Source organism: Eumetopias jubatus, unplaced genomic scaffold (assembly GCF_037043125.1).
Source record: "Eumetopias jubatus isolate StellerSeaLion01/CBP00866 unplaced genomic scaffold, mEumJub1_p1.0 scaffold_9, whole genome shotgun sequence".
In the NCBI taxonomy this organism is placed as follows: Eukaryota; Metazoa; Chordata; class Mammalia; order Carnivora; family Otariidae; genus Eumetopias; species Eumetopias jubatus.
The window spans coordinates 122,102,035-122,128,792 of record NW_028274815.1 but is presented as its reverse complement, the minus strand read 5'-3'; the positions used below and the strand labels follow the sequence as shown (position 1 = coordinate 122,128,792).

The following is a 26,758-nucleotide window of genomic DNA, read 5'->3' as shown; positions in this document are numbered from 1 at the left end:
CGTTGAGCGTCTGCCTTCGGCTCAGGTCATGATCCCGGGGTCCTGGGATCGAGCCCCGCATCGGGCTCCCCGCTCGGCGGGAAGCCTGCTTCTCCCTCTCCCCGTCCCCCTGCTCGTGTTCCCTCTCTCGCTGTGTCTCTCTCTCTGTCAAGTAAATAAATAAATGAAATCTTTTAAAAAAATGTGAAGAGAATTAAAATATTTCTATTCAAATTCTTTTTTTTTTTTAAGATTTTATTTATTTATTTGACAGAGAGAGACACAGCGAGAGAGGGAACACGAGCAGGGGGACGGGGAGAGGGAGAAGCAGGCCTCCCGCCGAGCGGGGAGCCCGATGTGGGGCTCGATCCCAGGACCCCGGGATCATGACCTGAGCCGAAGGCAGACGCTCAACGACTGAGCCACCCAGGCGCCCTCTATTCACATTTTCATATCAAATCTGAACACTGATGATAACGTGATTTTGTAATTAGAATTACTATTATTTTAGTCATTATTAGCATTACAATTTGCTAAAAGAAAGGTAATGATAATTATGGTGATATTATGTTAATAATGGGGGCCATAGAAACGCTTTTCTCATGGCATCTCATGGAAGAATATATTTTACATGTAAATAAACCAATCACCCCAGTGTTTGAAATAAATTTCAAACGGATCAAAGATTTTAATTTTTTTTTTTTTTAAGGAATAATAAAGGCACCAAAGGAAATAAAAAGGTCAGCACCATATAAGGTCATGTGTAGAATGCCACCTGGGGTGAGGCCACAGGCTGAAGTGCTGCACCAGAGAGGGAGTGTACAGCTTTGCTCTACCACAGCCTGGGTCTCTGGGTCCCCTGTGCCTCTGACCTGGGGCGCCGCCTGAGGGACAGTGGTTCGGGGTCTAGCCAGTAACTGTCAGGCCGTCCCTCCTCCGTGCCGGGAATGGGTGTGGTAGGGCAGCAGGCAGGGAAAGGCTGCTGAGGGAGGCCCAGCCCCGGTGCCTCCCCCCGCCCTGCACACACTGCAGTTGACTTTGGCCTCTGGGCCTGGCTTGGGAGAGGCAGAGGCGGTGTCTTGTTCTCAGATGTGGGAAGGCTATGAAAAGAAAAACCCTTGTTGGCCTAAACATTTAAACAAGAATTACACTAGGATGTTTTGTTTTCACTCTGACATGGTCAGAATTAATTTGGAGATCCAGAAGAGGATTATTTTGTTGTTATTGTTGTTGCTTGGTTTTTGAATCTGAGTTACTTAATACAAGAATACAGAGGGAAATGGAAAACAAAACATATGTCTTAAGTCTATCAAGTGGTATTGGAACATCCTCAGGTCATTCTTCAGGGCACTACTTTGTTGGTGTTTGAGGTGCTCCACATTCAAGCTGCTGGTGAACTTGTTGAGAAAAGGCCCCGATGATAGAAGGCAAGCTGTGGGCTGTGTCTGGGTGTCTGGAAGCAGAGCCTAAGAGATCATAATCATTTTTCTTCTTCCTCCTAGGTTTAATAGGAAAAACTTGCTTCCTGCAAACACCAGAAAAAACTGCCCTTGGAAACTGTTTCTTTGGCCTGCATGGAGCAGCTAGAGCTTACACTGTGAGGCCCTTGACGGGACGAGCTCTCACCCCCTGATCAGCCAGAGTGATTGTCGCCATGGCCAGCAAGAGGAAATCCACCACCCCGTGCATGATCCCTGTGAAGACCGTGGTGCTGCGGGAGGCCAGTGCGGAGGCCCAGCCTGCCGAGGCATCACCCGAAGGCCCCCAGCAGGAGCTGCCCCCTGAAGTGCCTGCCGGCAGCGGCGACACTGCCCAGACGGCCAGCAGTGCCGACGGCCCCGCCCTGGCCAACGGGCACCGGAGCACTTTGGACGGCTATTCGTATTCCTGCAAATACTGTGACTTCAGAGCCCAGGACATAACCCAGTTTGTGGGACATATGAACTCAGAGCACACAGATTTTAATAAGGATCCAACTTTTGTATGCACTGAATGCAGTTTTCTGGCAAAAACTCCTGAGGGGCTTTCTCTGCACAATGCTAAGAGTCACTTGGGGGAAGCCAGCTTTGTGTGGAATGTGGCCAAGCCAGACAATCATGTGGTCGTGGAGCAGAGCGTCCCCGAGAGCACCTGTACTCCTGACCTGTCGAGTGAGCCCAACGCCGAAGGCACCGACGGACAGGCCGAAATCATCATTACCAAAACTCCAATCATGAAGATAATGAAAGGCAAAGCTGAAGCCAAAAAAATTCATACGCTCAAGGAGAACATCCCCAGTCAGCCTGTGGGTGACACAGCCTTACCAAACCCACCAGCCGGGGAGACCGAGGCGAAAGAGGGGGACCACCACTTTGTCAATGGGGCAGTCCCGGTCAGTCAGCCGGCCACCAACCCGGCCAAAGGGCCGCATGCGGCCAATGGGCCCCTGCTGGGAGCGGTGCCGGTTCTGCCGGCCGGCATAGCGCAGTTCCTCCCCCTGCAGCAGCCGCCCCCACTGCACGCCCAGCACCACGGCCACCAGCCGCTGCCCACATCCAAGTCCCTCCCCAAGGTGATGATCCCCCTGAGCAGCATTCCCACCTACAATGCGGCCATGGACTCCAACAGCTTTCTGAAGAACTCGTTCCACAAGTTCCCCTACCCAACCAAAGCTGAGCTCTGCTATTTGACTGTGGTCACCAAGTATCCAGAAGAGCAGCTCAAGATCTGGTTCACAGCCCAGAGGCTGAAGCAAGGCATCAGCTGGTCCCCTGAGGAGATTGAGGACGCCCGGAAAAAGATGTTCAATACGGTCATTCAGTCCGTACCCCAGCCCACAATCACCGTCCTCAACACACCCCTGGTCGCCAATGCTGGCGGCGTCCAGCACCTCATCCAGGCCGCCCTCCCGGGCCACGTGGTAGGGCAGCCGGAGGGCACAGCGGGCGGCCTGCTGGTCACTCAGCCGCTGATGGCCAACGGGCTGCAGGCGCCCAGCTCGTCCCTGCCGCCCACCGTCACATCGGTGCCCAAGCAGCCCACCGTGGCACCCGTGAATACGGTGTGCTCCAACACCACGTCGGCGGTGAAGGTGGTCAACGCGGCCCAGTCGCTGCTCACGGCCTGCCCCAGCATCACCTCCCAAGCCTTCCTCGACGCCAGCATCTACAAGAACAAGAAGTCTCACGAACAGCTGTCTGCCCTGAAGGGAAGCTTCTGTCGGAACCAGTTCCCGGGGCAGAGTGAGGTGGAGCATCTGACCAAAGTGACCGGCCTCAGCACCAGAGAGGTGCGCAAGTGGTTCAGTGACCGCAGGTACCACTGCCGGAACCTGAAGGGCTCCAGGGCCGTGCTGCCCGGCGACCCCGGCGCCATCGTCATTGACCCCGGGCCCGAGGCGCCCTTCTCCCCGTCGTTGGCCAAGGCCCCCGAGGTGCCCTGCGCCCCGCCGGCCGCCACCCTGGCTGCCCCTCCTTCCACCAGACGCCAGGCCTGGCACCAGACCCCCGACTTCACGCCAACCAAGTACAAGGAGCGAGCCCCTGAGCAGCTCAGAGCCCTGGAGAGCAGTTTTGCACAAAACCCCCTTCCTCCCGATGAGGAGCTGGACCGCCTGAGGACTGAAACCAAGATGACCCGGAGAGAGATCGACAGCTGGTTTTCGGAGAGGCGGAAGAGAGTGAGCGCCGAGGACCCCAAGAGGGCCGATGAGGGACCCGCCCCAGAGGAGGAGGAGGAGGAGGAAGAGGAGGAGGCGGGAGAGGAGGAGCCGGGCGGGGGCCCGAGGGCCCCTGGGGAAGACGGCCCCCTGGAAGGGCTCGGCAGCCGTGGGCTGGCAGAGCGCAAGGTCAGCCCCATCAAAATTAACCTTAAGAACCTGCGCGTCACCGAGGCCAATGGGGCCAACGGCAGGAGCGAGCTCCCGGGGCCAGGGGCCTGCGAGCCTGAAGAGGATGGGCCCGGCCAGCCGGCTGAGCAGCCCCCTGGCAAAGCAAGCTGCAAGAAGACGGCCCAGCAGCGGCACCTCTTGCGCCAGCTCTTCGTGCAGACGCGGTGGCCCAGCACCCAGGACTACGACGCCATCATGGCCCAGACTGGCCTGCCGCGGCCTGAGGTGGTGCGCTGGTTCGGGGACAGCAGGTACGCCCTGAAGAACGGCCAGCTCAAGTGGTACGAAGACTATAAGCGGGGCAACTTCCCTCCAGGGCTGCTGGTCGTCACCCCTGGCAACCGGGAGCTGCTGCAGGACTATTACCTGACGCATAAGACGCTGCGTGAGGTGGACCTGCAGAGCCTCTGTGACAAGACCCAGATGAGCTCCCAGCAGGTCAAGCAATGGTTTGCGGAGAAAATGGGCGAGGAGACCCGGGCTGTGGCGGACGCGGGCAGTGAGGACCAGGGCGCCGGCGAGGCTGCAGCCATTCACCAAGGGATGGGGGATGCGTATTTGGAGGTGTCGGAAAACAGTGAGTCGTGGGAGCCTGGCGCCCCTGAGGCCAGCTCGGAGCCCTTTGACGCCCCGAGTCCCCAGGCTGGACTTCAGCTGGGTAAGGAGCCCACAGGGGCTGGGGCCAACCGCCGTGGGGAGGGCGGGGGGGGGGCGCCTGAGGGGCCACGGGGGCAGCTGCTGTCCCTAAGCTCCCTGGCAGTGGGACCAAGTGGCCGGCTGCTCCAGGGGGCACCTGGCAGCAGAAGCCATTAGGGCATAATGGAATATGACCTACACTATGATGTGTTTCCTGTGTTGTTAGGGGAAGGAACATAGTGGGCCTACAAGGGTGCAAGCTTTTCTAGATATTTCTTAGCAGTGGGAGAATAGGTCAAAGCACCATCAGAGTCAGACAGAACCACAACCCCCCGGTAGGAGAGAGCAACAGGACTGCTGAGGAAATTCAACTCAGAATGGCTGAGGGGCTTGGATTGCCTTTAGATGTGGCAAGTGCTTTTATTTAAATGGTGAAAGTCCTGTAATTTGCCTTTGTTGCTCTTTCTGGTTTGGAGAAATGGAAAATCGTCTTCCCTGTTAGATATGTAATCAAAAGCTTGAGTTTTGTTCCTCAGTTTCTCTGGATCATAGACCTGGTAGTAGCACTTGAAAGAAAACTTTAGAAGATAATTTATCGAAGATAAATTTAAAGCCACAGACAAGTCACTTTGTCGGTATCGGGTCCTGACCCCCCGGGTTCCCAGCCTCCCCTTTCCCTCCCCGTCCTTCGGTGTTTGGCTCCTTAGAGGCCTCATCACAGCATGGCCAGGAGCCCATACAAACTGAGCATCTGGATTCTCAGATTCTCCGATTTTGGGACCTTTAGAAGTTGGTTCTGGGGCCAATATTTCCTGACTTGACCTTGTTTCCCTCCATGACCCCCATGAGTCAGTGAGGCCCTCACAGGCAGCGGTGGGCTCCAGGAAACAGGGTTGGCTTCGCAGGGCTGGTTGCCTCAGGCACCTTGTCCAGCACTGGGCGTGCCCCTGGGGAATGCCCACCCCTGGCTTGCAGGCAACTAGAACAAATTTCTTTTTCTCTTTGTTTAAAATTTCACTGAAGTATATTCTTGGGTAGCTGGAAATAGGGTGGTGGTTACACAACCTTGTGAATGTATTTAAAGCCATTTAATTGTACATTCAAAAATGGTTCAAATGGTAGCTTTTATGTTACATATATTTTATCACAATTAAAAAGAAAAAAGCTAGGGGCGCCTGGGTGGCTCAGTTGGTTGGGCGACTGCCTTCGGCTCAGGTCATGATCCTGGAGTCCCGGGATCGAGTCCCACATCGGGCTCCCTGCTCAGCGGGGAGTCTGCTTCTCCCTCTGACCCTCCCCCCTTTCATCTGCTCTCTCTCTCATTCTCTCTCCCTCAAATAAATAAAATCTTAAAAAAAAAAAGAAAAGAAAAAGCTACCCTGGAAGTGGGGCGAGTGGGTTTGAGTCACAAGCACTGGCCCCTCTGCTCCTAAATCCACCACTAGGCCAAGTGTGATGTCCCTGGCGGGACAGAGCAGGCGTGGCACTGTGGCCTCCCCCTCTTCTGCCTGAAGCAGATAACCCTTGGGTTCAGGAAGTGCTTGTCTGTGTGTCTGTACTTGGTTTCTCCATGGCCAGCCTCCACGCAAGGGCCAGGTCGGCAAGCGTCATGGACCACGGGCCTCTGAACAACCCCGCTGATGTTGAGCGCAGGGGTAGAGGCCATCAGTAGAATGTAGACACTAGCCCCCGCCGCTGTGGTGTTAGAACATGGGTTCTGGAGAGCTGGTGGGGAGGGGCGGGATGGGGCGGTTGAGGACAGGGCTCCAGGCCAGCAGCGGCCTGGGCTTTGGCGGCACTGGGCGGCTGGAGGGTCTGCAGGCCCTGCCCGATGTGACCTGCATCCCGTCCTTACACAGCACGTCCTTCTTCCTGGTCCCTCGGGCTGCAGGGTGGGCGAGGGGCTGGCAGGAAGGCAGGGCTCCTGGCAGTAAGAGGGCCCCAGAGCCAGTGCTACCACCCTAGCGTGGCGAGGACTGGGCTGCCTGAGGGGCTGTACAGGTGTGGTGGCTGATGTGGAGGTGACAGGCCTGTGTTTTCTCCTCAGAAACAGACTGAATTTGAACTGATTACTCCGAAGGACTGGCCAGTCCGGGATGCCGCCTGCCACGTGGAAGGGCTCAACCCGACTCTCCGCTGCCATGTGCTGTTCCCATGCTCGCCGCCGCCGCCACCGCCGCCGGCCGGGCACGCACGAAAGCTTCTGGAGGCCTCGCCGCCAGCCCAGAGCCCGCCGCCACCTCCGGCCTGTCACCACCGAGCGCGCCAGCAGGGAGAGTCGAGTGCTTGTCAGTTCTTCCTCCCACCACGTAGGACCTTTCCTTTGCCTTCCAGTGGATAAAATAGTTCAGATTTCATATTCATAGACACGAAATCAAGTTTTTAACCTATAAATCTGCCTATACACATTTAATAAAACATCAGATCATAAACACTTTCATTACATAGAAACTTTGGTTAGCCAGCAGTACATTGTCTTACATCATCTCTGAAAATGTCCTGTGTCTGTTCTCTGGAGATCATGGGGGCTACATGTCCCCAGCACGTGCGGAACTGGGGCTGAAGCCCTAGACCCCCCCACCCCCCACCCCCTCAAGGAAGGTGGTACGTTTGCCGAGGCAGCTGCCCGCCTTTCCCTGCCCTGGGGGCGAATCGGCCCTGGCGCCCGCCTGCCGTCTGGAAATGGACTGCTCACCTGATAGTGTTTGCTCACCGCGCTCTTAAGTGGTTCCAGCCATCCTGCTTGTTCGTGGGAGTTTGAATCATGGACCAGAACTTTTCAGTTACCAGGTCAACTTCAAGAAGTATTTGCTGTTAAGCCTGATGTACTGACCGATGTGCCCACGTTTTTGTTGTTGTTTTTCAATCTAGATGTTTTCAGAGTGAGAGGAAAATTGAGAAAAGGAACGCGCAGGGCTGAACGTGGAAGTGCACGGCCCCAGCGTGTGGCTTTGGCCACTGTGGTCTTCGGAGCCCTTACCCACACTCCCTTCCAGGCTGCCAGTGGTCTGGGAAGGAAGTCTCCCGCAGCTGGGAGTAAGAGCGAACGCTCTGGGATCTGGGGAGCCAGGAGTGGTCAGAGCTGGGGTGGTCCTTGGCACAGAGACACCCAGAGTGCTCATGGCCCCCGTGCCGAGGGCCTGGCTAGGTGCTGAGCATCGCCAGACAGGCCCTTGTGAAGATGTTTCTTAAGTTCTGCATTTATATCCCCAGATTTGGAAACAAGATCTCTGTCTACTTTAGCCTAATCCTCATACCATTTTTTTTTAATTGAGAAAAATCACAGAAAAAGGTGCTTTTGAAACACTGGGAAACTTGTATACAAAGCTGTACTACTTGGTAAATCCCTATTTCCCCCAAAACTGGCTGTTCTGAGAACAGCAGGTGAAAGTGGGGCAGGCAGAAGTCATGTCCCCGGCAGCTCCGCTCACCTCCTGGAGACCACCTGCTTCCCCAGGCACTAAGGCCTTGTGAGCATGCTTCTCCTGGGCCCAGGCTGGGGGAGCAGCACAAAGCAACACCAGAGAGAGGACAGGGGCTTCGGGCATGACAGACTGGTGGTAGGGTGGGCGCTGTCCTCCTCCCCGACCCCACCCAGGAAATGAACTGGGTGGGGCACCTTGCTGGCTTGGCTCTAAGGGCAAAGATGGTGGTGGCACCTTCTGCCTTCCAGGAGAGGGCTTTCTCTGGAAACCAAAAGATCTTGAGCCCCTGTTCTTCTAAAATGTCTTCTCCCGCTCTCTCAGACCCAGTAGGGACCACCTCTGAGTTGTTTGAAACGTGACGTGTGAGTACTTGGCAAGTTCTGTGCCCTGTGTTTGTGTCCTTTCCATTTGTGAAGCTGTTTAGCCCCAAAGACCTCGTGGCAGAATTGCCAGTGGTGATTGCCTTCCTTCAGAGAACAGACACCTGGACTTTTTCGTTTAGGGTTTATGTACATGCAGATTAATTTATATATACACGTAGATACAGTACAGATAGTCATTTGATACTTTACTGAGAAAATGTCCACCTGAGGTATACACTTGAGGAAGCTCACGGCACAAGGCTGTTAGGGGAAGGAGCCTGTGTTGGAGGGAATGCCGGTACCCAGGGCGCAGCTGAGGCGGCCTGGCTGGAAACCATCTGAGCGTGGGAGACACCAGCCTGCAAGCCTCACTCCCAGAGCCCCGCACTGGCCAAAGGGCTTTAGAGAGGATTTTCTTGTTTATTTAATTTGTACTCATATTTCATTTACAACCCAAACAACAACACAAAAAATACATGGTGGACAAGTTCATGCAGGACATAACGACCCAGCCTCGGCACCAGCCTGTCTTTAGAAGGTGGGGAAGCTACAGGCCTGCCCGTCTGGGCATGTTTTCCTCTGTTAGCCCTGCCCACGAATGGCAAGACTGCCCAGGTAAGGACCCCAGCAGACTAGACAGTCCCTCCTCCTTAACTGTGGTCTTGGACCTGAGCAAATAGTGGGTTTGAAGCCTCACGCTTACAAGAACCACGGTCAGAGGTGATGGTGAGAGAGAGCTGGGTCAGCGAGCCGGTGCCCAGCGCTCTGGGTACTTGGGGAACACAGCTAACCTGGCACGGAGACCCACACTGGCCCGGAATGCATGGGGGTGCGGCACTGCAGCATCCACCCTGTGTCCTGTCACAAGACAGATCACCGTGGTTTTGCACGCCCTCAGAAGGTGTCTGTGATGTTGCCTCCAGCAGGTCCGTGGGCTGCAGAGTTGAGACGTGGGGTTAGTCTCTCCCGAAGGAAAGCCTCGTGTATAAGGTGACTCATCTTTGCCCCTCTTCTCTGTATGCACTCGGACTCGTGAGAGATCGTAAAATATTTCAGTGTTTCTTGTCGCCTATGTCAGGCACATGTTTGGTTTATTCTATTTTTTACATGGGGTTGTAGATTCAGTTGTAGTAGTTGAAACCAGATCATCATTCTGATAAAGGAAAGCCGGATTCATGATACGTATACCTTGCATATTTTGATTACTTATTTTAATTCTTGACTATGAAGGAGCTTTTTGATTTGAGAGGAGAGTTCTCATTTTCAGGAGTCTCAGGTTCCTGAAATAGAGCACCCTGGTTGGATGGCCCTGTTGGCATTTGGGGTTTGGTAGCGCCATGTGAGTTAGGGCTCCTGGCCTGGCCTGGCTGAGTGACTGGCAGCTGTCCCGGTGGACCAGAGCGCCTTGACCGGAGGCTCTGCTCCCTGTTCTCCAGAAGCACGGGTGTGGGAGCTGGGCAGTGTTGGCCCCTAGCTTGTGGGCTCCCATGTGCACAGACGGTGGTGTCCCTGCTGGCCGTGGGAGGCTGTTCCACCAGGAAGTTTCAGCGTGCTTTCCAGGCTGAGATGTGGCTCTTCATCCTGCTCAGTCGGTGGCTCAGTGACAGGTCCTGTGTCTGCTCCCGGTCCCCTCTGGCTCTGGGACATCTGTGCCAGGCTGCCTTCTGTGGAGGCTGGGTGCTCGCGCCCTCTGCACCTCCTCCTGCAGCTCCTGACTGGGCTGCCTGGTCTCTCTCCCTGTAAGCCCTTTGCCATTGGTGCAGCTTTGTCGGTGTAAACCTCACAAGCCCCAGTGGATAAAGGCACTTTGTAGGAGAGGAGAACCGGCCAAGAAGAAAGCGTCAAACCAGACCAAACCTGGATTTGGGCTTTTTCTAATTTTTCCCCCTTTTTCCTTGCTCAGCGTTTATCTGGGGTAGGTTATTGGTTTGACACACACCTTTTGTATTAAGTTTAAATTTTCCTTTTATCCCATCGATGTGCAAAGCTCAGATGCTGGAGAAGACCCTGTAGATGGGTAAGGATCCACTGAATGAACTTCCAGGCCAGAGCTAGTAGCTGCCTGGGCCGGGAGGCTAACAGGCGGGGCTCTCCTCGCTCCTGTCTGGAGCCCTGTCTCCAGGGCTCCGGACACAGCTTCCTTTGTTCTCTTTCCTGAGGAGCCCAGGCCCGCCCAGCCTTCCTGCGCAGACCTCGGGGGCCATCTCTGCATGGTTGGGGGAGCACCTGCCCTGAGAAAGCAGGGAGTGGGGAGCCCGAGCCTTCCTCTGAATGGTCCCCGCCCCCAGCCCGGCTTCGGTCTGAGGTAACCATCATGCTGTTTCTCCGGCTATTTCTAACAGCCAAGCTGTGCAACATCAGGGCTGAGGAGGCCGGAGGCAACTCCTCATCAAAGTGACGAGTTTTGATTTGGGCCGAGTGACCGTGGAAGTGACGACTGTGGGTGCTGCTTGGCTGGCTGCCCAGCCCAGCTCTATGTCCAGATGGAACAGAGAGGCCTCGGTTGGGGTTTGTTTCTGCCCCAGTCTGTGTGGTGTTCCTGGCACCAGGTCGTCCTGGGAAGGGGGTTCTCTGAGCTGACCCAGCAAGTGCACGCGGGAGTGAGGTAAAGGGCTCAGAGCATTTGGTCCTAGGGTGGTCCAGAGCCTGCTTTTCTGTCTTTCAGTCCTGAGTGCACTCGTTAAGACTGGCCGCTAACCTGGCCACTCCTTTGAACGGGGTCCCAGTCCTTCACCAGACTCGAGACCTGACAGCCTGGAGCTGGCAGGAAGCAGCCATTCTATCTGCTGAAGTCCAGAGCAGGGGCGGAAACCCCGGTGTCTGGCACGGATCGGCAGGCCCTGGTCACCACATGGACACGGTGGCAGCAAGCCCCTGCGGCCGTTGATTTTTAAAAACCCTATCTTTCGGTCGGCAGGACTGCCAGGATCCACAAAGAACACGTGGCTCCCGCTTTGCCGTCCCCAGCCCCAAGGCTTCCGCAGCCCTCAGAACCTGGCCCTTGTGGCTGCTCAGGCCGGAGCGAGAGGGAGAGGTGAGCACAGCGAGCGGGGCTTTTCAGAGGTGGTGGTCTTCTCTTCTGCTGGGTGTCTTTCCTGCTGTCCACTGGGGGGCAGGTGGCAAGCCAGGGTGCCTGAGAGTCTGAGTGGTGACCTGCCGTTGGTGCCTCTTCGGAGCCGGGCTGTGCCACGCGCGCACACCTGAGCACTTGAGTGTTAGTGGCTTTTCTTGGCTAATGCTCCGTAACTGCTCTTCCTTTCCACGATAAATGGGTGATTTAGAAGTCTTTCGAGTCTTCGGCTGGAGCCGAAGGTGAATTGTCCAGGGTAGAGGCTGCTCGGAGTCACTGAATATAGAAAGCTGCCAGTGTGTGGTCTTTCCCAAGGGTCAAACCCCAGAGTAGATACACTGGTGGAGGGTAACCATCTACCCCCGTGGTAGCTGTTCTGTAATTTGTGTTTCAAGAGAGATTGTCACTCATCCTTGGTTCCTGCCCATACAGAGGGCTCATTCTGGCAGTTTGCTTGAAACGCTGGCTGGGCGGGAGCCCCAGGCTGACGGGTGCTGGCTGGCGGGGGAGCCAGGCCGCCCTCAGCAGGGACGCAGCATGGTCAGCGGGCACCCAGTGAGGCCAGGCGAGTGCCCGGGGACAAGGGGCGCCCCGTGCAGAGGAGTTCCCGCGGCGCTTCTGGGCAGGCGCGTTGTTGAGCTGTCAGGAGGACCGGACTGTGCCATAATTGTTATGACAAAAAAAACACGCCAACCTTCCTCTCTCCCCTGCCGGCCATTGTTCATTGAAAGTTTACTGAGCACAGTCTTTGTGGATGTCAGGGAGGTTGCCACAGCTGCAGGGTCCTTCCTGACGGGCCTGAACCCTGCTGGTTTTCTTCCCCCCGCTTACCTTCTAGTCTTCGGGGCCACGGGAGGGCCAGGAATGGCTGGTGAGCAGTTTGCCCTGGTGTGCCGCCTTTCTCCCAGAGACACTGGAAAGACAGGATCATCTTGGTGCTAAGAAGCAACTGCCCTGTTTGTCCAGAGGCAAATGGAGACTTTACCGAACTATACAAGAGGGTCCCTACCCCCCTGCGGCTGCCAGGTGTGAGACCAAACTGAGGGGCATACTCTGTGGGTCAGGACTGGGTGGGATGGGAATTCTTTACCCAGGGGTAAGTGTTTTTAACAGAAAGACGTAACTTGCCTTTGGACCGTGGCTGTGCCGAGGCAGTGGAGTGGGCTGCCCTCTCTGGGCTGAGTCTCCAGGCCTCACGAGGTCCCCTGTGGGGATGCTGCTATTTCTAAAATGCAAATTGCACATTTCCTAGATTTTGTATCTGTGGATTTGGATGAGGGAGCAGGGCCAAACTGCTTATACAATTTGATATGGGCCGAAATGGTACTTCAAATCTTTTGATTGTTCCTAAATAAAAACATAAATACGTTTCACATCTGCTGACTTTATTTTGTGGGGGAGCCCGAAAAACTAAAAACACTTCACATCTGCTGATTTATTTAGTGGGCAAGCCCGACCTTAAATGTGGATGGATGAGCAAGGCCATTCCCCTTGGCCCACTTCAGGAAAGTTCCACTGCTGGGTCCACAGGATTGGCTTCTACGTGATGGAACCGTGATGTTTTTAGGAATTACACTCCATAGACAAAGGCAGAGGAGTCAGACCTGGAGTCCTCAGGTGTCTGGTAAGAGGATGCTGGCAAGTCCTTTTCTTTCCCCTTTTTGCCCCATGAGAAGAGTACTCAGAAGCAGAGCTTGTCCTGTTCGCTAAGGAGGGGCTGGTGAATATGCGTAAGGACCCGGGGGCCTCCAACGAACATTAAAAGCCTTGTTTCTAAGATTCAGAGCAATTGCATCTTGTTGGGGTGACCCTGAGGGCCTGTGACAGGAAAAAGGGAGCCCACAAATATCACCTGGGGCAGAGACCTACCAAGGCAGTTCTCGTCCCAGGTGGACACCAGGGCCTGTCCCTGGCTTTGGCCCTTCTGGGGGCCAACTTAAGCCCTGGGAGAGCAGCTCTGCGTCGAATGTAAAGCAAGTCCTTGGGAGCTGGACCAACCTGGCGTGGAGCCCTGAAGCCAACCAGCCGAAGCCCCAGGGTGGGTGCAGACTCAGGCAGTGGCTTCTTGGGACACAGCTGTGGACGGAGCTGGCAGTAGAAGTCAGCAGGGGGTTGCCATGAGCTTCCGTGGGGCAGCTGCGATGGCCTCCAGGCAGGAAACAGAAGGCCTGCCTGACTCCTGGGCATGAGGCCCCTGGGGATTCTCAAGAGGAACGACCCAGTGAGGAGGATTCTCAGGCTGAGACAGGGCGTGAGCTCTTGAACTGAAATGTGAGGCAGGACCTTATTTTGTTCCATGAACTAACTAGTTTGGTGGGATAACCGGATACTGCTTGTAGTGGTTTCTCCCTTCAAAAGAACAGCAATGGTGGGAGATGATGGGCTCAAATGGAAAGACGAGTGAGTTTTTAGCCCCAACCTTCAGGTGTTGTTCGGGATGTGCCCGGTCAGGACGGGGGGCCTGGTGTCCTCTGCTCATGGCCGCAGATCCTCGTGAATGGCACTGGCCCTCAGCTGGGGTCAGAAACTGCTCCTGCCTTCTCACAGGGCAGCCTCGAGAGAGAGGGGTGCTTGGCCCGACTGCTCTCTCTGCAGGGGTGTCAGCCGCCGGCCTCGCAGGTAGTCCTGTGCGCATGCGTCTGCTGGCCGAGAAGCCCAGGCCCGCCACTCGGAGCACGGTCTCCTTGTCCCTGCTCTGCCAGCCAGCCAGGAGTAGTTCCTGCTGGAGACCACAGTAGAGGGGACCTGGCAGGGAGCCGTCCACTGCTTGTCTTTGCCCCTGGTTCCATGGACTTCCTCTCCCTGGCCCTGTTTTTTTGGGTGTCCTCTGCCCAGACTGGTGGGTCTCAACCCTGACTGTTCATTTGGTTCCCCTGGGCAGCTTTTGGAAAAGAGCTGTTAGGGCTCCGGGCACTGGTATTTTTCAGAAGCTTCCCAGGTGATGCCTAACCCAGTGGGTGGGAGGCAGTGCCAGCCCAAGCGACCCCACGGCAGGGACAGGGCCTGCATGCACGGTGAGGCAACTACCCACCACAGGCCCAGACCTTCAGGCTTGAGTGAGGGTCTCCCTTCACCCCACCTGCTTGTGGGGCCTCCCGGGGCAGTCAGTGAGGTCAGGTCGGCCTGGAGGAAGCGGAGGTGAAACTGACCTGTGCATTTGCATGACTGAGGGTTGTCGTGTTTTCTGCTAGGATGAAAGATCAAGACATTGGCGATGAAAGGCAAAGTCGCAGGGGAAGGGGAAGGGGGGTGGGGTGGGGGACAGGCAGGCCTCAGGTCTAGGAAGCCACTGCAAGGACTTCAGAACTGTCTCTCCCCGAGTCACATTCCAGAAAGACACTTGTTCAGTAAATGATTGAACGTATGTTCTGATTAATATAACAGTGGTCAACACCAACAAGCCAAGCCTGTGCCATGACGACGGGGGCCCCTAACCAAAGGACCCGCACAGAACCTCTTCCTCCATAGATTAGAAAAGTCTCACCTGGCCACGGGACTCTGGAGCGGAAAAACACGGCTCGGGAAGTCCAGGTTAACTCGCACCCACCACCTTGTCTGTGGGAAAAGGACTGTCCTCTCTGAGTGGGTCAGAGAAGCTCTAGAAGAAAGCCAGGGGGCCAGCAAGAACCTGAGCAGTAGGTGCTCTGATACTGTCAAACCATCTCAGTGGATAAGAAGAAATATTCTAAACTGGTCCCAGTTCTCCAAGTGGGTGGTGCTCAGAGGGACCTACAGTGAACCAGCACTGGCCCCCAACCTGTAAACTTGGGAACTGTTGTTAGAGGTCTTTGTGGTCTGACTTGTCATACAGGAAGGGGATGCTTGGAACCTCTAACTCTTCATCAGCCTTGGACTTGACTTAAAAATCTTGGTCTCTCCATGCTTTGTGTGGTCTGTGAATTATCACACCAGGGGTATACTCATTACCATTTTAAGAACCAACTGATTATAGTTAACCTGCATCTTTTCAGTGACAGATCTTTTCAGGCTCCCTGGGCTGGCTTTTTAGGCCTGTGCCCACACATCCACCAGGCAGGCAACTGTGTATGTGCGTCATTTCTGATCCACACCGGCATAGACCACGGGGAAGGTAAGGGTATGGCCTTTTCAACCAGGTCTGGGCATGGAGATTGGGTTGCAGGCTGTTGAGGCTTTTCACCCTACTTCGGAATGCTGCATTGTTTTGAAAGGAGAGGCTTCTGTGGGCTGAGAGGGGACTTGGGTTGTCTCCTGCTCACCACCAGAGCTGGCGGGCCACAGAAACCCCGGCTCCCTCACAGGCAGGCCGGTGGCCACACTCGACTCCGACATACCCCAGGCAGACGAGCTGGAGGAGCCCAGAGGGGAGATCTGCTTGAACTGGAAGTTGTGCAAACCACACCCCCCCACCCCGCCTCCACTGCACAATAACCACCCAACAAATGGTCCACAGTTAAGTCTCCAGACAATTGGCTCTCCCGGCCACCCCCGCAAGAGCCCACCAAGGGACCTGGGAATGCTTTATTTGGCAGGCCAATCTTAAGAGGCCAGCACAACGAGCAACTGGCCCACCCCGAGCCCGGATGCGGGCAGCGGGCTTGCATGTGCTCAGTGCTGGCTGCGCCGTGAGGTGCCTCTGTCCTTCAGTGGGGCTGCCTTCCTGACCTTTCCCATCTCCTTTCTGGGATCTCTGCAGTAGCTAGGCAGAAGCAGCCAGCCGCTGAGCAGCTGTCCCCGCAAAGCAGGTAACTCCTTAACCCGCTTCCGTTCCTAAGGGAAAGCATCCCGAGTCATCTTTGCCTTCAAACAAAAACCCACCTGACCACCAGAATGGGCTTTGCTATTTCTTCTCCTCCCATCCCTCTCTACCTGATTCCGACAGCCTTACCGGTCCCCACAGGACAAGGCATGTCGCAGCCAGACCCTCCCCTCCCCCGGACTCTGCCCCAAGGCTTCCCCCCAAAGGGGAGCAGAAGTAGGTAATTTAGTGACTATCCTACTAAGAAGAAAAATAATGATGTTTTTAAAGTCCTTTTCAGAAGGAAAGCTTTTCCAATAAAATTTAAGATTTTTGTTAATATTTAAATTATGAGCCAAACGCTGGCAACCATATATAGATGTGTTTGCTGTGGACAAGACTGTGCGGTCATACTTGCAAAGACGACTTCGGAACTAGTTTAAGTAAACCAGTACATTTTCTCAGAAATCTGTATAATTTTCTTCGGTTTACAATCCATGATATGGAAAGTTTGATAGAACGTTAAATAATTTACCTTCTACCCTAAAAGTAAGCTATAGAAAACGGAATCACTATTAGGATCGAATAATAACAAGGCTTTAACGGCTCAGTGGTTTTTCTTAAGAGTATATAAATATATAAATCTTGAAAAGGTAACACTGTTAGTTGAGCTGTAAAATCCATAAAAATAACAGTTCTGCCACAGTGCAGACAAGTTCACTCAGTTTGCTCCCCCACCCCCACCAAGCAGCTTTCCGGTTAGAAGTGGAAGACCTAGAAAATCATACCCTACGTGAAATAATGAAGATAGTGAGAAACGGGGTGTGCAAAAAATAACCTTTAAAATTTCCATCTCCAACATCACAGATGCCCAGTAACAGGACTTTCAACTGGTTTAATGGACACTCAGGATCATCTCGGCACCCGCCTGCTGTGCTGTCTGCAGGCTCCGATCCCAGGTCTGCTGCTGCAACAGGGAGAGGGGTCTTCAGTCTTAACTCGGATGGGGTGGGGGTGGGGCGGGGGAAGGGGGTCCCCTGGCCGGCCTGCTGGAGGGCGCCCTGAAGGAGGCATGTCCGTGTGTGCAGTTTCCTGAATGTACTAGGGAAAAGCCCCGCTCTGGGCTGCACCCGTCTCCAACCAAGGCCTCCAGTCTGTCGCTCCGGCCGTTAGACCTCCGGCCTGGCGGCGGCCTCTGCGTGAATGCGAGGCACGCTGCGGCGGACCGTGGGGCAGGAGGGGCGGTGCGGTTGGGCCGGCACGTCTGCAAACTCTGGCGGCCCGGTAAGCGGGTCCCGGCTCCAGGTTCGTTCGCATCCACAGCACTCGCCTTGGGCTGTCCCCCACCCCCCACCCCCCCCCCCCCCCCCCGGCTTCGGGCAGCAGGCAGGTGGCGCAGGGCGCCCAGGTCCTTCCCTTCCTCCTCCCCCTCCTCCTCCCCAAGGTCCTGAGGTGCTGCTGGCCGCCCTCCAGGCAGCCCCTCACACAGGGGCCCATGGCAGCCCGGGCCGCCCGCTGCGACTGTCTGACACGATCCCCCGTATCTTGCGGGCTGGGTGGTGGTCCCGGCCGCGGGCAGCGCGCCCTTGTGCTGCGTTCTCTTCCTTGAGCTGGCGGAGCCCTTCTCCAGGCAGGTCCTGTGCTGCCCCGCCCTGGCTCCGCGGCCAGCGACCCTCACCCCTTTCCGGCTGGGGTTGTGAAGCTCCAGGATGATGTAAACTCGGGGCTGCTTCCCTGGCCCAGCGAGGCTGCTGCGGCTCTCTCGGCAAGGTCAGCGGTTCCTCCAAGCCGCCCGTGCTGCGGGCCGAGGCAGCCTCTGTCCCCAAGGGGCTGCAGCCACGGTCCTGGCCCCACGGACGGAAGGCTCCACCCCCAGAAGGCAGGACCAGATGTGTGCTTAATTAATTCGAATCACAGTACGAGTTTCGCCTTCACCCACAGCTGGGGCATGGAGGCCCCAAACAGTACAACTCATCAATGGCTTGGTTTGTCTAGCAGTCACTGCTGGAACCCAGCTCCAGGCCTCGGGGCCAGGACGGCCGCCACGGCAGGCCGCTTCCCAGGGACCCAGCTCGCGGCGCTCCACGAGGCACGCGGCGCCTGCTTCTCTCGACGGGGCTGGCGCACAGCTAGAGGCGGTTGTCTCCGTTGACCCGAGTCCGTCGTGGGGCCCTGGACGGAAGGAGAGTGTGTCCCTACCGGCAGTGAGGCCTTGCAGCCCAGTGGGACAGCCCAAGGCAAGGAAAGCCAGACAAGGGTAACTCCTCCCCAGGAGCAAGAGAAGGACGCCGAAGGGGCCGCAAGCTCTCCTACCCATCTCCCCGTATGCCACCCACCCTCCATCGCCGCACCTCCGTTCCCGACTGTCAGACTGGTCTGCCAGATGCTCGTGGGAGATGCGGAAGTCCTCAAACGGCTGTTGGTAGCGGGCTTCAAAGGAACCTTCCCGGGCCCGGCCATGAAAGAGCTGGCCCGAAGCATCAGAGCCCCTCTCCCGCAGAGACATACTGAAGGGACTGAGGTCCCCGTTCTCCTGCTTCAACAAGGGCAGGGCGCGTGGGGTCAGTGCTTCCCCCAAGGCCTTGTGAGGCTGCAGCCCGCCGGCCCTCCACCCGCGCTGCGGTTACCTTGGCAGGGAAAACATCGATCTTGACGAGCAGGGAGGCCAGCTCCAGGTCCTCACTGTAGTTGTTCTTCAAAGGCACGGCTCTGTATCCTAGGACGAGGAAGGCCTGGCCCTCAGCCTGGGAGGAAGCCGAGCAGGGGGCCCGCCCCCCGCGGCCCCCACACCCCTAGGTAGGCCCCAGGCGCTCTCTCTACGAAGGCTCCTCACCTGTCTTCAGGCCTTTCACTGGAAAGGTAGCCTGAGCCAGGAAGTTCTGGTCACTGAACATGTCTTCCTCATACACCACAAAGCGCAGAAAGGCGAATTCCGGGTTGCTGATCTGGAAGTGGAAGGGCTTGGCAGGCCACACAGGGTTCAGTCCATTGTCCACTGCGAAAGTCAGGGCAAAAGGCCTCAGGCCACCACCTCGAGAGGACAAGAGTTGCTGGTGTGGAGGGGCCTTTGGGGCATGATGAGTGGGGAAGGCAGACGTACCCACAAACTCTGTCTTCTGCTTGATGCTGTCATACTCTGCTCCGGCCACCTCAATCTCCACAAAAGGACACACGATGCCTCGGCCGTTCTTTGGCAGGTGCCGGGCCCCCAGCACCTGGAAGGCAGGCCAAGATGGGCTGGGGACGGTCCTTTCGGCGCCTTCCCAGGCCTCACTATGCAGTGTAGGCTGTGCGCCCTCTGCTGGGCCCCAAGGAGGCGGCCCACTAAATGGCTCCCTGCATCAGGGCCCTAGGAGCAGTGGCGCTGGAAATCTCTGCTTTAGCAGCAGCAGCTTTCACGGGAGTTTTTGCATCTACCTCATTAAATCCGCCCCCCCCCCCCTCCACAGCAGCTTAGGGGCCGGTTCTCAAACAGAGCTGGGGGGCAGCTGAGCCCTCACTGGACAGCCTGACTCCAGTGATTTAGCAACCGAGCGGGCCTTTACCACTCTGGGCCCAGCCCCACAGTGGAGGCCAGCAGCTGCCTTCCTACCTCAGAGGACGGTCCTGCCTTCCTCCAGCTCAGAAAACAGTGCAGTGTGCCCCCCACCCGTCACACGGACACCCTATCCTCGACTCCGGAAAGGGGCCCCGGCAGAGCAAGCCCCACCCACCCTGAAGCCCATAGGTGAGCACCACGCACCTCAATGCAGATGGCACATGGCTCCAGACCTCGGAGGCTGCTCTTGTCAAAGGGATCAAAGGCCTCATCCCGCATGGTGCTTGGCTGCAGCACATAGCCACAGTGGCCGCCGGCCAGGAAGAGGGCCTGGTTCATCTGCATAGGCTTGTCTGGAAGAGCCGAGTTCCGGTGGACTCCAGCCCCACAGCCCAGCAGAGCCCCCTCCCTGCCGCACAGGGCAGCTCCTCACCTGGGGTCTGGAAGTTGAGGGCCACGAGCTGACTGCCGCAGATCCACATGGGCAAGGGGTCGTAGTTGGAGGAGTCCAGCCGCTGGCCCTTGGGGTAGATGCGGGAGAGCTGTAGCCGGTTGTACTGGAGGAACTTCTTGCCTTTGGCCTTGTTCACGTATTTCTCCGCCTTCGTCTCCGGAAAGGATGACATGTCCCGGTAGCAGGCACGTTCCGTGCCAATCTCTGGGCCAAACGGAGAACGCTTACAGGGCCCACCCACCCAGGCGGCTCCCCCAACCCCCATATAAAGGGATGAAATGCTCCTCCATCTTCCACCTGCCCGGGAGGGCACCCAAACCCACCCCACTGGGGCCTCGGCCCTTACTCTCTTCATCGAAGGGAACGGGCCGACAGTAGACAACCAGCTCAGAGAGCTCCAGGGCGATCTTCTTCCTGCGCTCCATCATCTTCCCCTCCGTGAGCTGGTGACACACACAGCCTGTAGCCCCAGGCTGGAGCCCCCGACCCACAGAAGGGCGCACCCACACCGCAGGGGTTCTTCAAGCCCTTCCCTGTTCCCTGCATCTCCCAGACCCCACCGGACACTAAAAACAAGGGCCCTTCTGTCCTCAGGAATAGTCCTTCCTCTTCTCTGCCCTGAAGGCCACACTTGCCCTCCAAGACTCTCAGAGGGTGGGATCCTCGCCACCACCCATGTCTCAATGACAGCTCAGGGTCCTGGGGCTGGCTGTGCTCTCCGGGGATGCTTTGTGACCATCGGGTACGCCGCCTCCCTTAGGCAAAAAAGGCAGCCTCCTCTGACTTCAGTGGGGACGCAGGCCTCTGGCTTAGTCTTTGGTGCCCCGGGGACTCCACCCCACCTCCCAGGCCTAAGAACCTCATCACCTCAGCTCCCCCCTACCCCAGGGCAGCCACCTACCCACCACGGCCACTCGCCAGTGCGCCCCATCCTGTCCTCAACCCCCCGAGGCCTGCTTTCTTCCATCAGGGGCTCTTACACTCACACTCCTCCTCCCTCTTTTAGCCCAGACCCAGAATCCATCCCCTCAACCGGCGGGTCTGCCGGTGAAATCCTCAGCACCTTCCGTTCTCTGCGGGACTTGTAAATGCCTGTCCTCCACAGCAGCCAGAGCTGTGGCCTTCTAGCCCACACCAACCACGGAGGGACCAGCCATCCCACAGAACTCCCTTAACCCTTACAAATACTTTCCTCTCCGCTGCCCCAGGCTCAAGCGGAAAAGGCCTCCCTCCCCCCGCTGGCTCCTCCAGCAGTCAGCACGAAAGCCTGCCCGGGCTCCGGCCCCGCGGAGGCGCTCTGCCTTTGCCACGCCACACTCCCCGATGCCCACTGCCACCCGACCCCGGCCACCACCCTGCCATGGTTGCTGGGAGCAGCACTAGGGCTGTTCGCTGCTGCCAGAGCCGATGGGCACTTGCAGGTTCTTACCGTGCCTGTCGGTACCTCCACAGCCCTCAACACATCAGGCCCCATCCGCCCCCCGCCTGCTTCTAGCTTCTCTGACCCGACCTTCCCGGCTCCTCCTGAAGCCCTCCTCCCGCTTCCAGCCTAGGACTTCTCTGGTCTCTGAGCCTGTGTCTCCAAGTGCCCGCCAGGCAGACCCACGGGGCTGGCTCCTGGCCTGGGGGGGAGGCCTGGTGCCACAGGCCTTGCCCCCAGCAGGCTCACAGGCTGGCCCCGCGCCCCACCCCGCGCCCCTCACCCTGGCGTCTGCCGTCTGGGCCACCTCTCGGATCTTCTTCACCCAGTCCTGCAGCTCCTCCTGGGAGTCAGCAGCGACGTCCAAGGACCAGTGTGCCACCGAAGCCATGCTGATGGAGAAGACGAAGAGCCGGCTGTTCTTGCCCTCGGGGCGGATGGCTGGGAGCACGAGAGGACAGAGCTGGCAAGTCGTTCCCGCAACCCCCACACCACAGCCCAGGCACTGGCTCGGTGTCCCCTCACCACCTGTCCTCCGCACACATCGTGAGGGGGCCGGGGCTGCTCGGCCTAGCCCATGTGACAGCAGAGGACGCGAGGGCTGCCGGGAAGAGGTGGGCCGGGGCTCCAAACCGGTCTGTCTCCCCGGGGTCCCCTGCCCCCGCCCCACCCCGGGACCCCGCCTATGAGGACGGTGGAGGTCGGCGAGCCATCTGCATCTCCCACGGTGCCTGGCTCTGGGCGAGCAGGCAGGGCTCAGAACTGGAGATGAGCAAGAAGCCCAGGGCATCAAGGCGGGAGGAATCCAAGCACTGGGAGAGCTCAGCCGGGGGGCAGCCTCTGGCTTCTTCCCTCGGCACATGCCGAGAGCCACCAAGGACAGCCTGACCCTAAGCAACGAGGGGCTGGAAAACGGGATGGGGGCTCACCTATCTGACAAGCCGGCACATCCAAGACCCCCCGGAGCAAGTCCCCCAGGGGGCTGTTCTCGTCCAAGTGCTGCAGAAGGCAAAGCCCAAGGGCTCATCAGCACGTCCGCTCTACACACGCGTGGGGGGAGGTCTGTGTGCATGCAACAAACGCCCCACACAAGCGCACACATGACAACACACACACAGCACGTGTGTCCCAGAAACCACGGCCCCACAGGTGTGTGTGTGGACCGCAGGTGCCAGAGGCTATTGCGTCACTGTGCGTGACTGGCGTGTCCCACCACTGTGGCTCTGCGCTCACCTCCCTCTCGGGCTCCAGGGCTGCAGGGCTGACCATCTCCTCCACGTAGTTGGACGGAAACCACAGCTGCTTCTTTCCCCCATAGTCCCCCCGCCACCTGTGGAAGCCACATGGTGCTTACCTCAGCAACCACCCCAAACTCCCACAAGGAGGGGAGCCCTTGTCAAGGCCCCACACGGAAGCCAGGCTGCGGCCAGCACTGCCGGTGCCCGTGCGGGGCCCCCACCTCCCGGCCCGCCACACGCCCCACGGGCTCTGGCTCCAGGGACCAGGCTTACCAGCCGCCATCTTGCTTCTCCACATTCTGGATGATGGCGCTCTTCGTGAATGTCAGCTCGTCCTCCCTCTGTGCCTTGTAGTCAAAGAGGGCTTTGACCGCACACTGCAAGGGGGGAGAGCGCTGGTTAGAGGAGGCAGTCCCTCCTCACCACTCTCCTGACCTGCAGCAACCCGCCCTGCTCCAGTCCTCACCACAGGCCTCTGCCATGGAGACTCCTGGAGGCCAGGCCTACAAGGCCCCCCAGCCTAGGAGAAAAGAACCTTCTTCCCAGGCTCCCTGGCTGCTGAGGGAGAGGGCTGAGGAATAGGGCACAACTCCTTTACCCCCTAGAGAAATAAGCAAAAAGAGGAAGATCCTCTCTGACAGATCTTCACAAGGTAAGGGACTCAGTAGCAAAAGTACAAAGTTTTCTGGCCAGTATGGCCTGCCCCTGCCCTGCTGCCACCCAGGGAGGAAACGGGGAGTTACCCTGGGGAGCAATCTGGAAGGGTCAGTGCGGACCCCCCAGGGGCAAGGTCTGGGAGGGGGTCGGCCCAGGGACAGCTGTGGTCGTACACAAACCACACATCTCTCACAACCTCTCAGGCCTCGGAAAACCACAAGCACCACTTCTCCACAACGACCACAGATGGGCCCCTGAGCAGAGCAATGCAAGCCCTGAGCAGCTGGGGACCCCCCCACCCCCCGCCACTTCCTGTGCCCAGAGGCCTGACGCTGTACCTTGAAAGTAGGCATAGGATTTGCCTCCACGTAGAAGCCAGGGTTGCGTCCCTCATACAGGGCTCCATAATCAGGCTCCTGGAAACAGGACCGAATGGGATACGTTAATACCCAGACAACAGTGGCTACCGGCTTCCCTGGGCCCCTCGATCAGTATGGCAGGCCCATATGTCCTGCCTCACCAGGCCACGTCCGCCCCTTCCCTGACATCGGGTCTACCAGCATCTCAGACCTCAGTGGGCACGGCCTGGCCCTCCCCTCTCTCTACATTCTTACCCTGGACACCCACCCCACGATTCTGAAAGTTCTCTGTTCCTGAAGGCCCACGCTGCTGCTGAGCTGTCTGCAGTGGAGTCCCGCAGGGGCCATGCACTCAACTTTCTAGACCAGTGGCTCCTCCCTCCCCCTGGGCGCCCCCGCCCCACACACGCTAATTCACCAGCCCAGCCCTGGGCCCCAGTGTGTGAGGTCCTTTCCCTGGACACCCGTGCCTGCCGAAGACAAGTCTCAAGTGGACCTCCCATCCTAGATGCCTTCTTTTTGTCCAATGCCACAGTTCCAGTCCTGAGCCCTTCCCACAGCCGCCTCCTTCACTTGTCTTACCCCTGTGCCTCCTCCCACCACAGCCACACTTCTGTAGTCAAACGCTCTACCGCTGAGCTATACCCCCAACAGACACACTTCTGTAGCCAACTCTCTTCTCCGCCCGGCGACAGTCTAGTCCATGCCCAGCCGGGTAAGCCTCTGGCCTTGGGCCTACCGCTCCGTGTGAGCTCCAGGACCTCCTCACCCCTCAGCCCAGCTCACAGTCCCTAACCTCGTCACCTAACACATGCCCATCCTTACAGACACACCCTCGTAGATGACATTCCCTCCAGGACACTGTTCTGGCACCTATGCCATGGCCCCTAGCTGGGCAGTGACCTGTCTAGGAGCTCCTATAACATCCCTGGCTTCTGTGTCTCACACAGCCAGACTGTCCCACGACTGCCCAGCAGCTAGCCCAGGATCACTGCCGGCCACGCCCCTCAACCACTGGGCCCTCACCGCAGTGCCAATCTTCTCCAGCGCCTCCTCATTGATGGGATAGCGCAGCTTCATTTTGCGGTACAGTGGATGCTTCTCATAGTAGCTGATGAGGTCCACGAGGCTGTCAAACTCCGAGTTGCCCAGCATCACCGTCTGGCCCTCCTGCTGGACACGGCAATGCTTGATCTTGCCCTCAGCCCTTAACAGAAGAGTCACACGGGGTCAGGGCAGCCCAGACCTGGGCGTAGCCCCACACCACCTAGAGCACCCCGAGGCCACACCCCTCACCGGAAGGAGATGGCGTAGGAGTTGGGCTCATTCCGTTTTCTCACCAGGAAGGCCCCGTCCCGGGGGACACGCATCAGCATGTGCTCGGCCTGAGCTCTGGTCAGGCTAGCGTGGTACCACCTGAGGACAGACCGGAGTCAAGCCCTGGCCTTCCCCACTCAGGGCACCCCCTGCCCCCGGCCCCTGGCCCCTCCCTCACTCTTTGCTCTCGTGGGCATTGGTCTGCGGGACAGGCTCTGAGAGGCGCATCTCAAATTCGTTGCAGCGCAGGGGCACCTGCTGGTAGTGCGTGATGAGGTCATAGAGCGAGTCAAAGACCAAGTTGTCTGTCAAAAAGAACTTGGGGGCCCCAGCGTCCTGCCGGGAGTGGATCCGGCAGTGCTGGACTTTCCCGTTCCTCCTGTGGGCAGATGGGGAGGCGGTGAGAAGCAGGCGTGGCCCAGAACGCTGCTCTCTAGCCCAAGCAAGACACCTGAGGAGCTCGGGTGCCAGGCAGACCCGCAGGAGGGCTTCAAAGCACCCACAAAGGTACGCGTGTGTGCGTGCGTGTGAGGAGATCGCGCTCTGTGTGAGAGCCTGTAACCGAGACCAACTACAGACTGTGGTGGTCCTGGGGCGGCGGGGGGCATGTCGGAGTGGCAGCACACGCGCTGGGAGCGGGTTACCAGAAAGAGAGGGTGTAGTCGCCCACGAAGGTCTCGCTCTCCCGCACGAGGAAGGAGCCGTCAGGGGCCCCGGTCTCGATGCAATACTCGGTGAGCAGGCGCTCGGCGATGTGCCGTCCATCCCGCCCCGCCCCGAGCTTCCCATGGAACCACTTCTCACTGGAGTGCAGCTCCGTGCTGCCACTGGCCTGTGGGGGGAGGGCAAAAGCAAAGACGCTCCGTGACTCTGACCCCAGCCCGACCCCCAGCCCTGGGTCGGCCCCTCACCTCCTTGGGCTCCTCCTCATCCTCATTGCCCTGGTCACTGCTGGTCTCCTCAGAGTAGTAGATCTTGCTGCTGGTCAGAACGAAGTAGTGGGGGTACCACTCCTGGGAGAGACCGAAGTGGGGCCCATGAATGGAGGCCTCCTCCCACCGGGCCCCCCATGCTCAGCCTGGCCCGGCCCTCACGTGGTTCACGGGGTCTTCCAGGTAGAGAATGCCATTCTTGATGGAGTTGCTGATATCATTCTCGGAGTACATCACTGATGTAGGCACCTCTTCGTAGGCACTGCCTTCTGCCAGCTTCTTGTGCTAGGAGGGCAGGCGGGACATGGCAGCGCCAGACCAGTCCCAGAGCCCTGCCCTCCTCACCCAGGCTGAGACCAGCAGCGAGAGCCATGGCCTGGGAGAGGTGCTGGAAAGTGTGGGGCCCCACACTGTTACCTTGATGAGGATCTTCCTCTTGAGCTGGTTGGGTGAGGGGAGCCCATCCGCGGCAATGTCCACGGGCTTGGTAAGGAGTGTGTCCCCAAGCACCTTCTTGAAGTACTGTGCCATGTTTCTCTGCTGGGCAATGCTGCAGTGGTCCTCGATGGACAGGATGACCGGGTACCTGCAGGGTAGGGGACAAGTGCAGTGACACAGACCCAGCAATTCTGAGGGGTCAACACTCAGTCCAAACAGCCCCTCAGAAAAGGTGTTAGGAACCAAGGGCCTCAGGGCCCTGTCCAGAGGGGAGCTAGCCAGAGAAGATGCTGGCCCTGGCTGCTGGAAGGTAGTATTTTTTGAGGATGGGTAGAGCTTTAGTTTGTT

The 26,758-nt window shown here is 57.8% G+C and overlaps 2 protein-coding genes across 4 annotated transcripts in view; one reads left to right on the top strand and one right to left on the bottom strand.

Annotated features, from left to right (window-relative positions):
* Positions 1-12,713, top strand: part of ZHX3 (zinc fingers and homeoboxes 3) — a 129,990-nt gene extending 117,277 nt beyond the window's left edge. Inside the window, exons 3-4 of one of the 2 annotated variants that reach the window (XM_088026774.1) lie at positions 1,482-4,285; positions 6,531-12,713. In XM_088026774.1, the coding sequence (XP_087882900.1) occupies positions 1,634-4,285; positions 6,531-6,824 (2,946 nt within the window). In that variant the 5' untranslated portion in view covers positions 1,482-1,633 and the 3' untranslated portion in view covers positions 6,825-12,713. Of the gene's footprint in view, positions 1-1,481; positions 4,506-6,530 lie in introns of both variants that reach the window. The other variant, XM_028121979.2, reaches the window with a different exon arrangement.
* Positions 12,714-17,431: 4,718 nt separating this feature from the next.
* PLCG1 (phospholipase C gamma 1) overlaps positions 17,432-26,758 on the bottom strand; it is a 33,632-nt gene continuing 24,305 nt past the window's right edge. Inside the window, exons 13-32 of one of the 2 annotated variants that reach the window (XM_028121894.2) lie at positions 26,390-26,558; positions 26,135-26,257; positions 25,952-26,053; positions 25,685-25,872; positions 25,219-25,419; positions 25,020-25,139; positions 24,750-24,930; positions 23,703-23,780; positions 22,981-23,084; positions 22,703-22,799; positions 22,399-22,468; positions 21,753-21,910; positions 20,396-20,492; positions 20,029-20,253; positions 19,800-19,948; positions 19,158-19,272; positions 18,891-19,052; positions 18,685-18,773; positions 18,409-18,593; positions 17,432-18,229 (exon numbers count right to left, since the gene is read on the bottom strand). In XM_028121894.2, coding sequence (XP_027977695.1) covers positions 18,187-18,229; positions 18,409-18,593; positions 18,685-18,773; positions 18,891-19,052; positions 19,158-19,272; positions 19,800-19,948; positions 20,029-20,253; positions 20,396-20,492; positions 21,753-21,910; positions 22,399-22,468; positions 22,703-22,799; positions 22,981-23,084; positions 23,703-23,780; positions 24,750-24,930; positions 25,020-25,139; positions 25,219-25,419; positions 25,685-25,872; positions 25,952-26,053; positions 26,135-26,257; positions 26,390-26,558 — 2,656 coding nt within the window. In that variant the 3' untranslated portion in view covers positions 17,432-18,186. The remainder of the gene's footprint in view (positions 18,230-18,408; positions 18,594-18,684; positions 18,774-18,890; positions 19,053-19,157; positions 19,273-19,799; positions 19,949-20,028; positions 20,254-20,395; positions 20,493-21,752; positions 21,911-22,398; positions 22,469-22,702; positions 22,800-22,980; positions 23,085-23,702; positions 23,781-24,749; positions 24,931-25,019; positions 25,140-25,218; positions 25,420-25,684; positions 25,873-25,951; positions 26,054-26,134; positions 26,258-26,389; positions 26,559-26,758) is intronic. The other variant, XM_028121895.2, reaches the window with a different exon arrangement.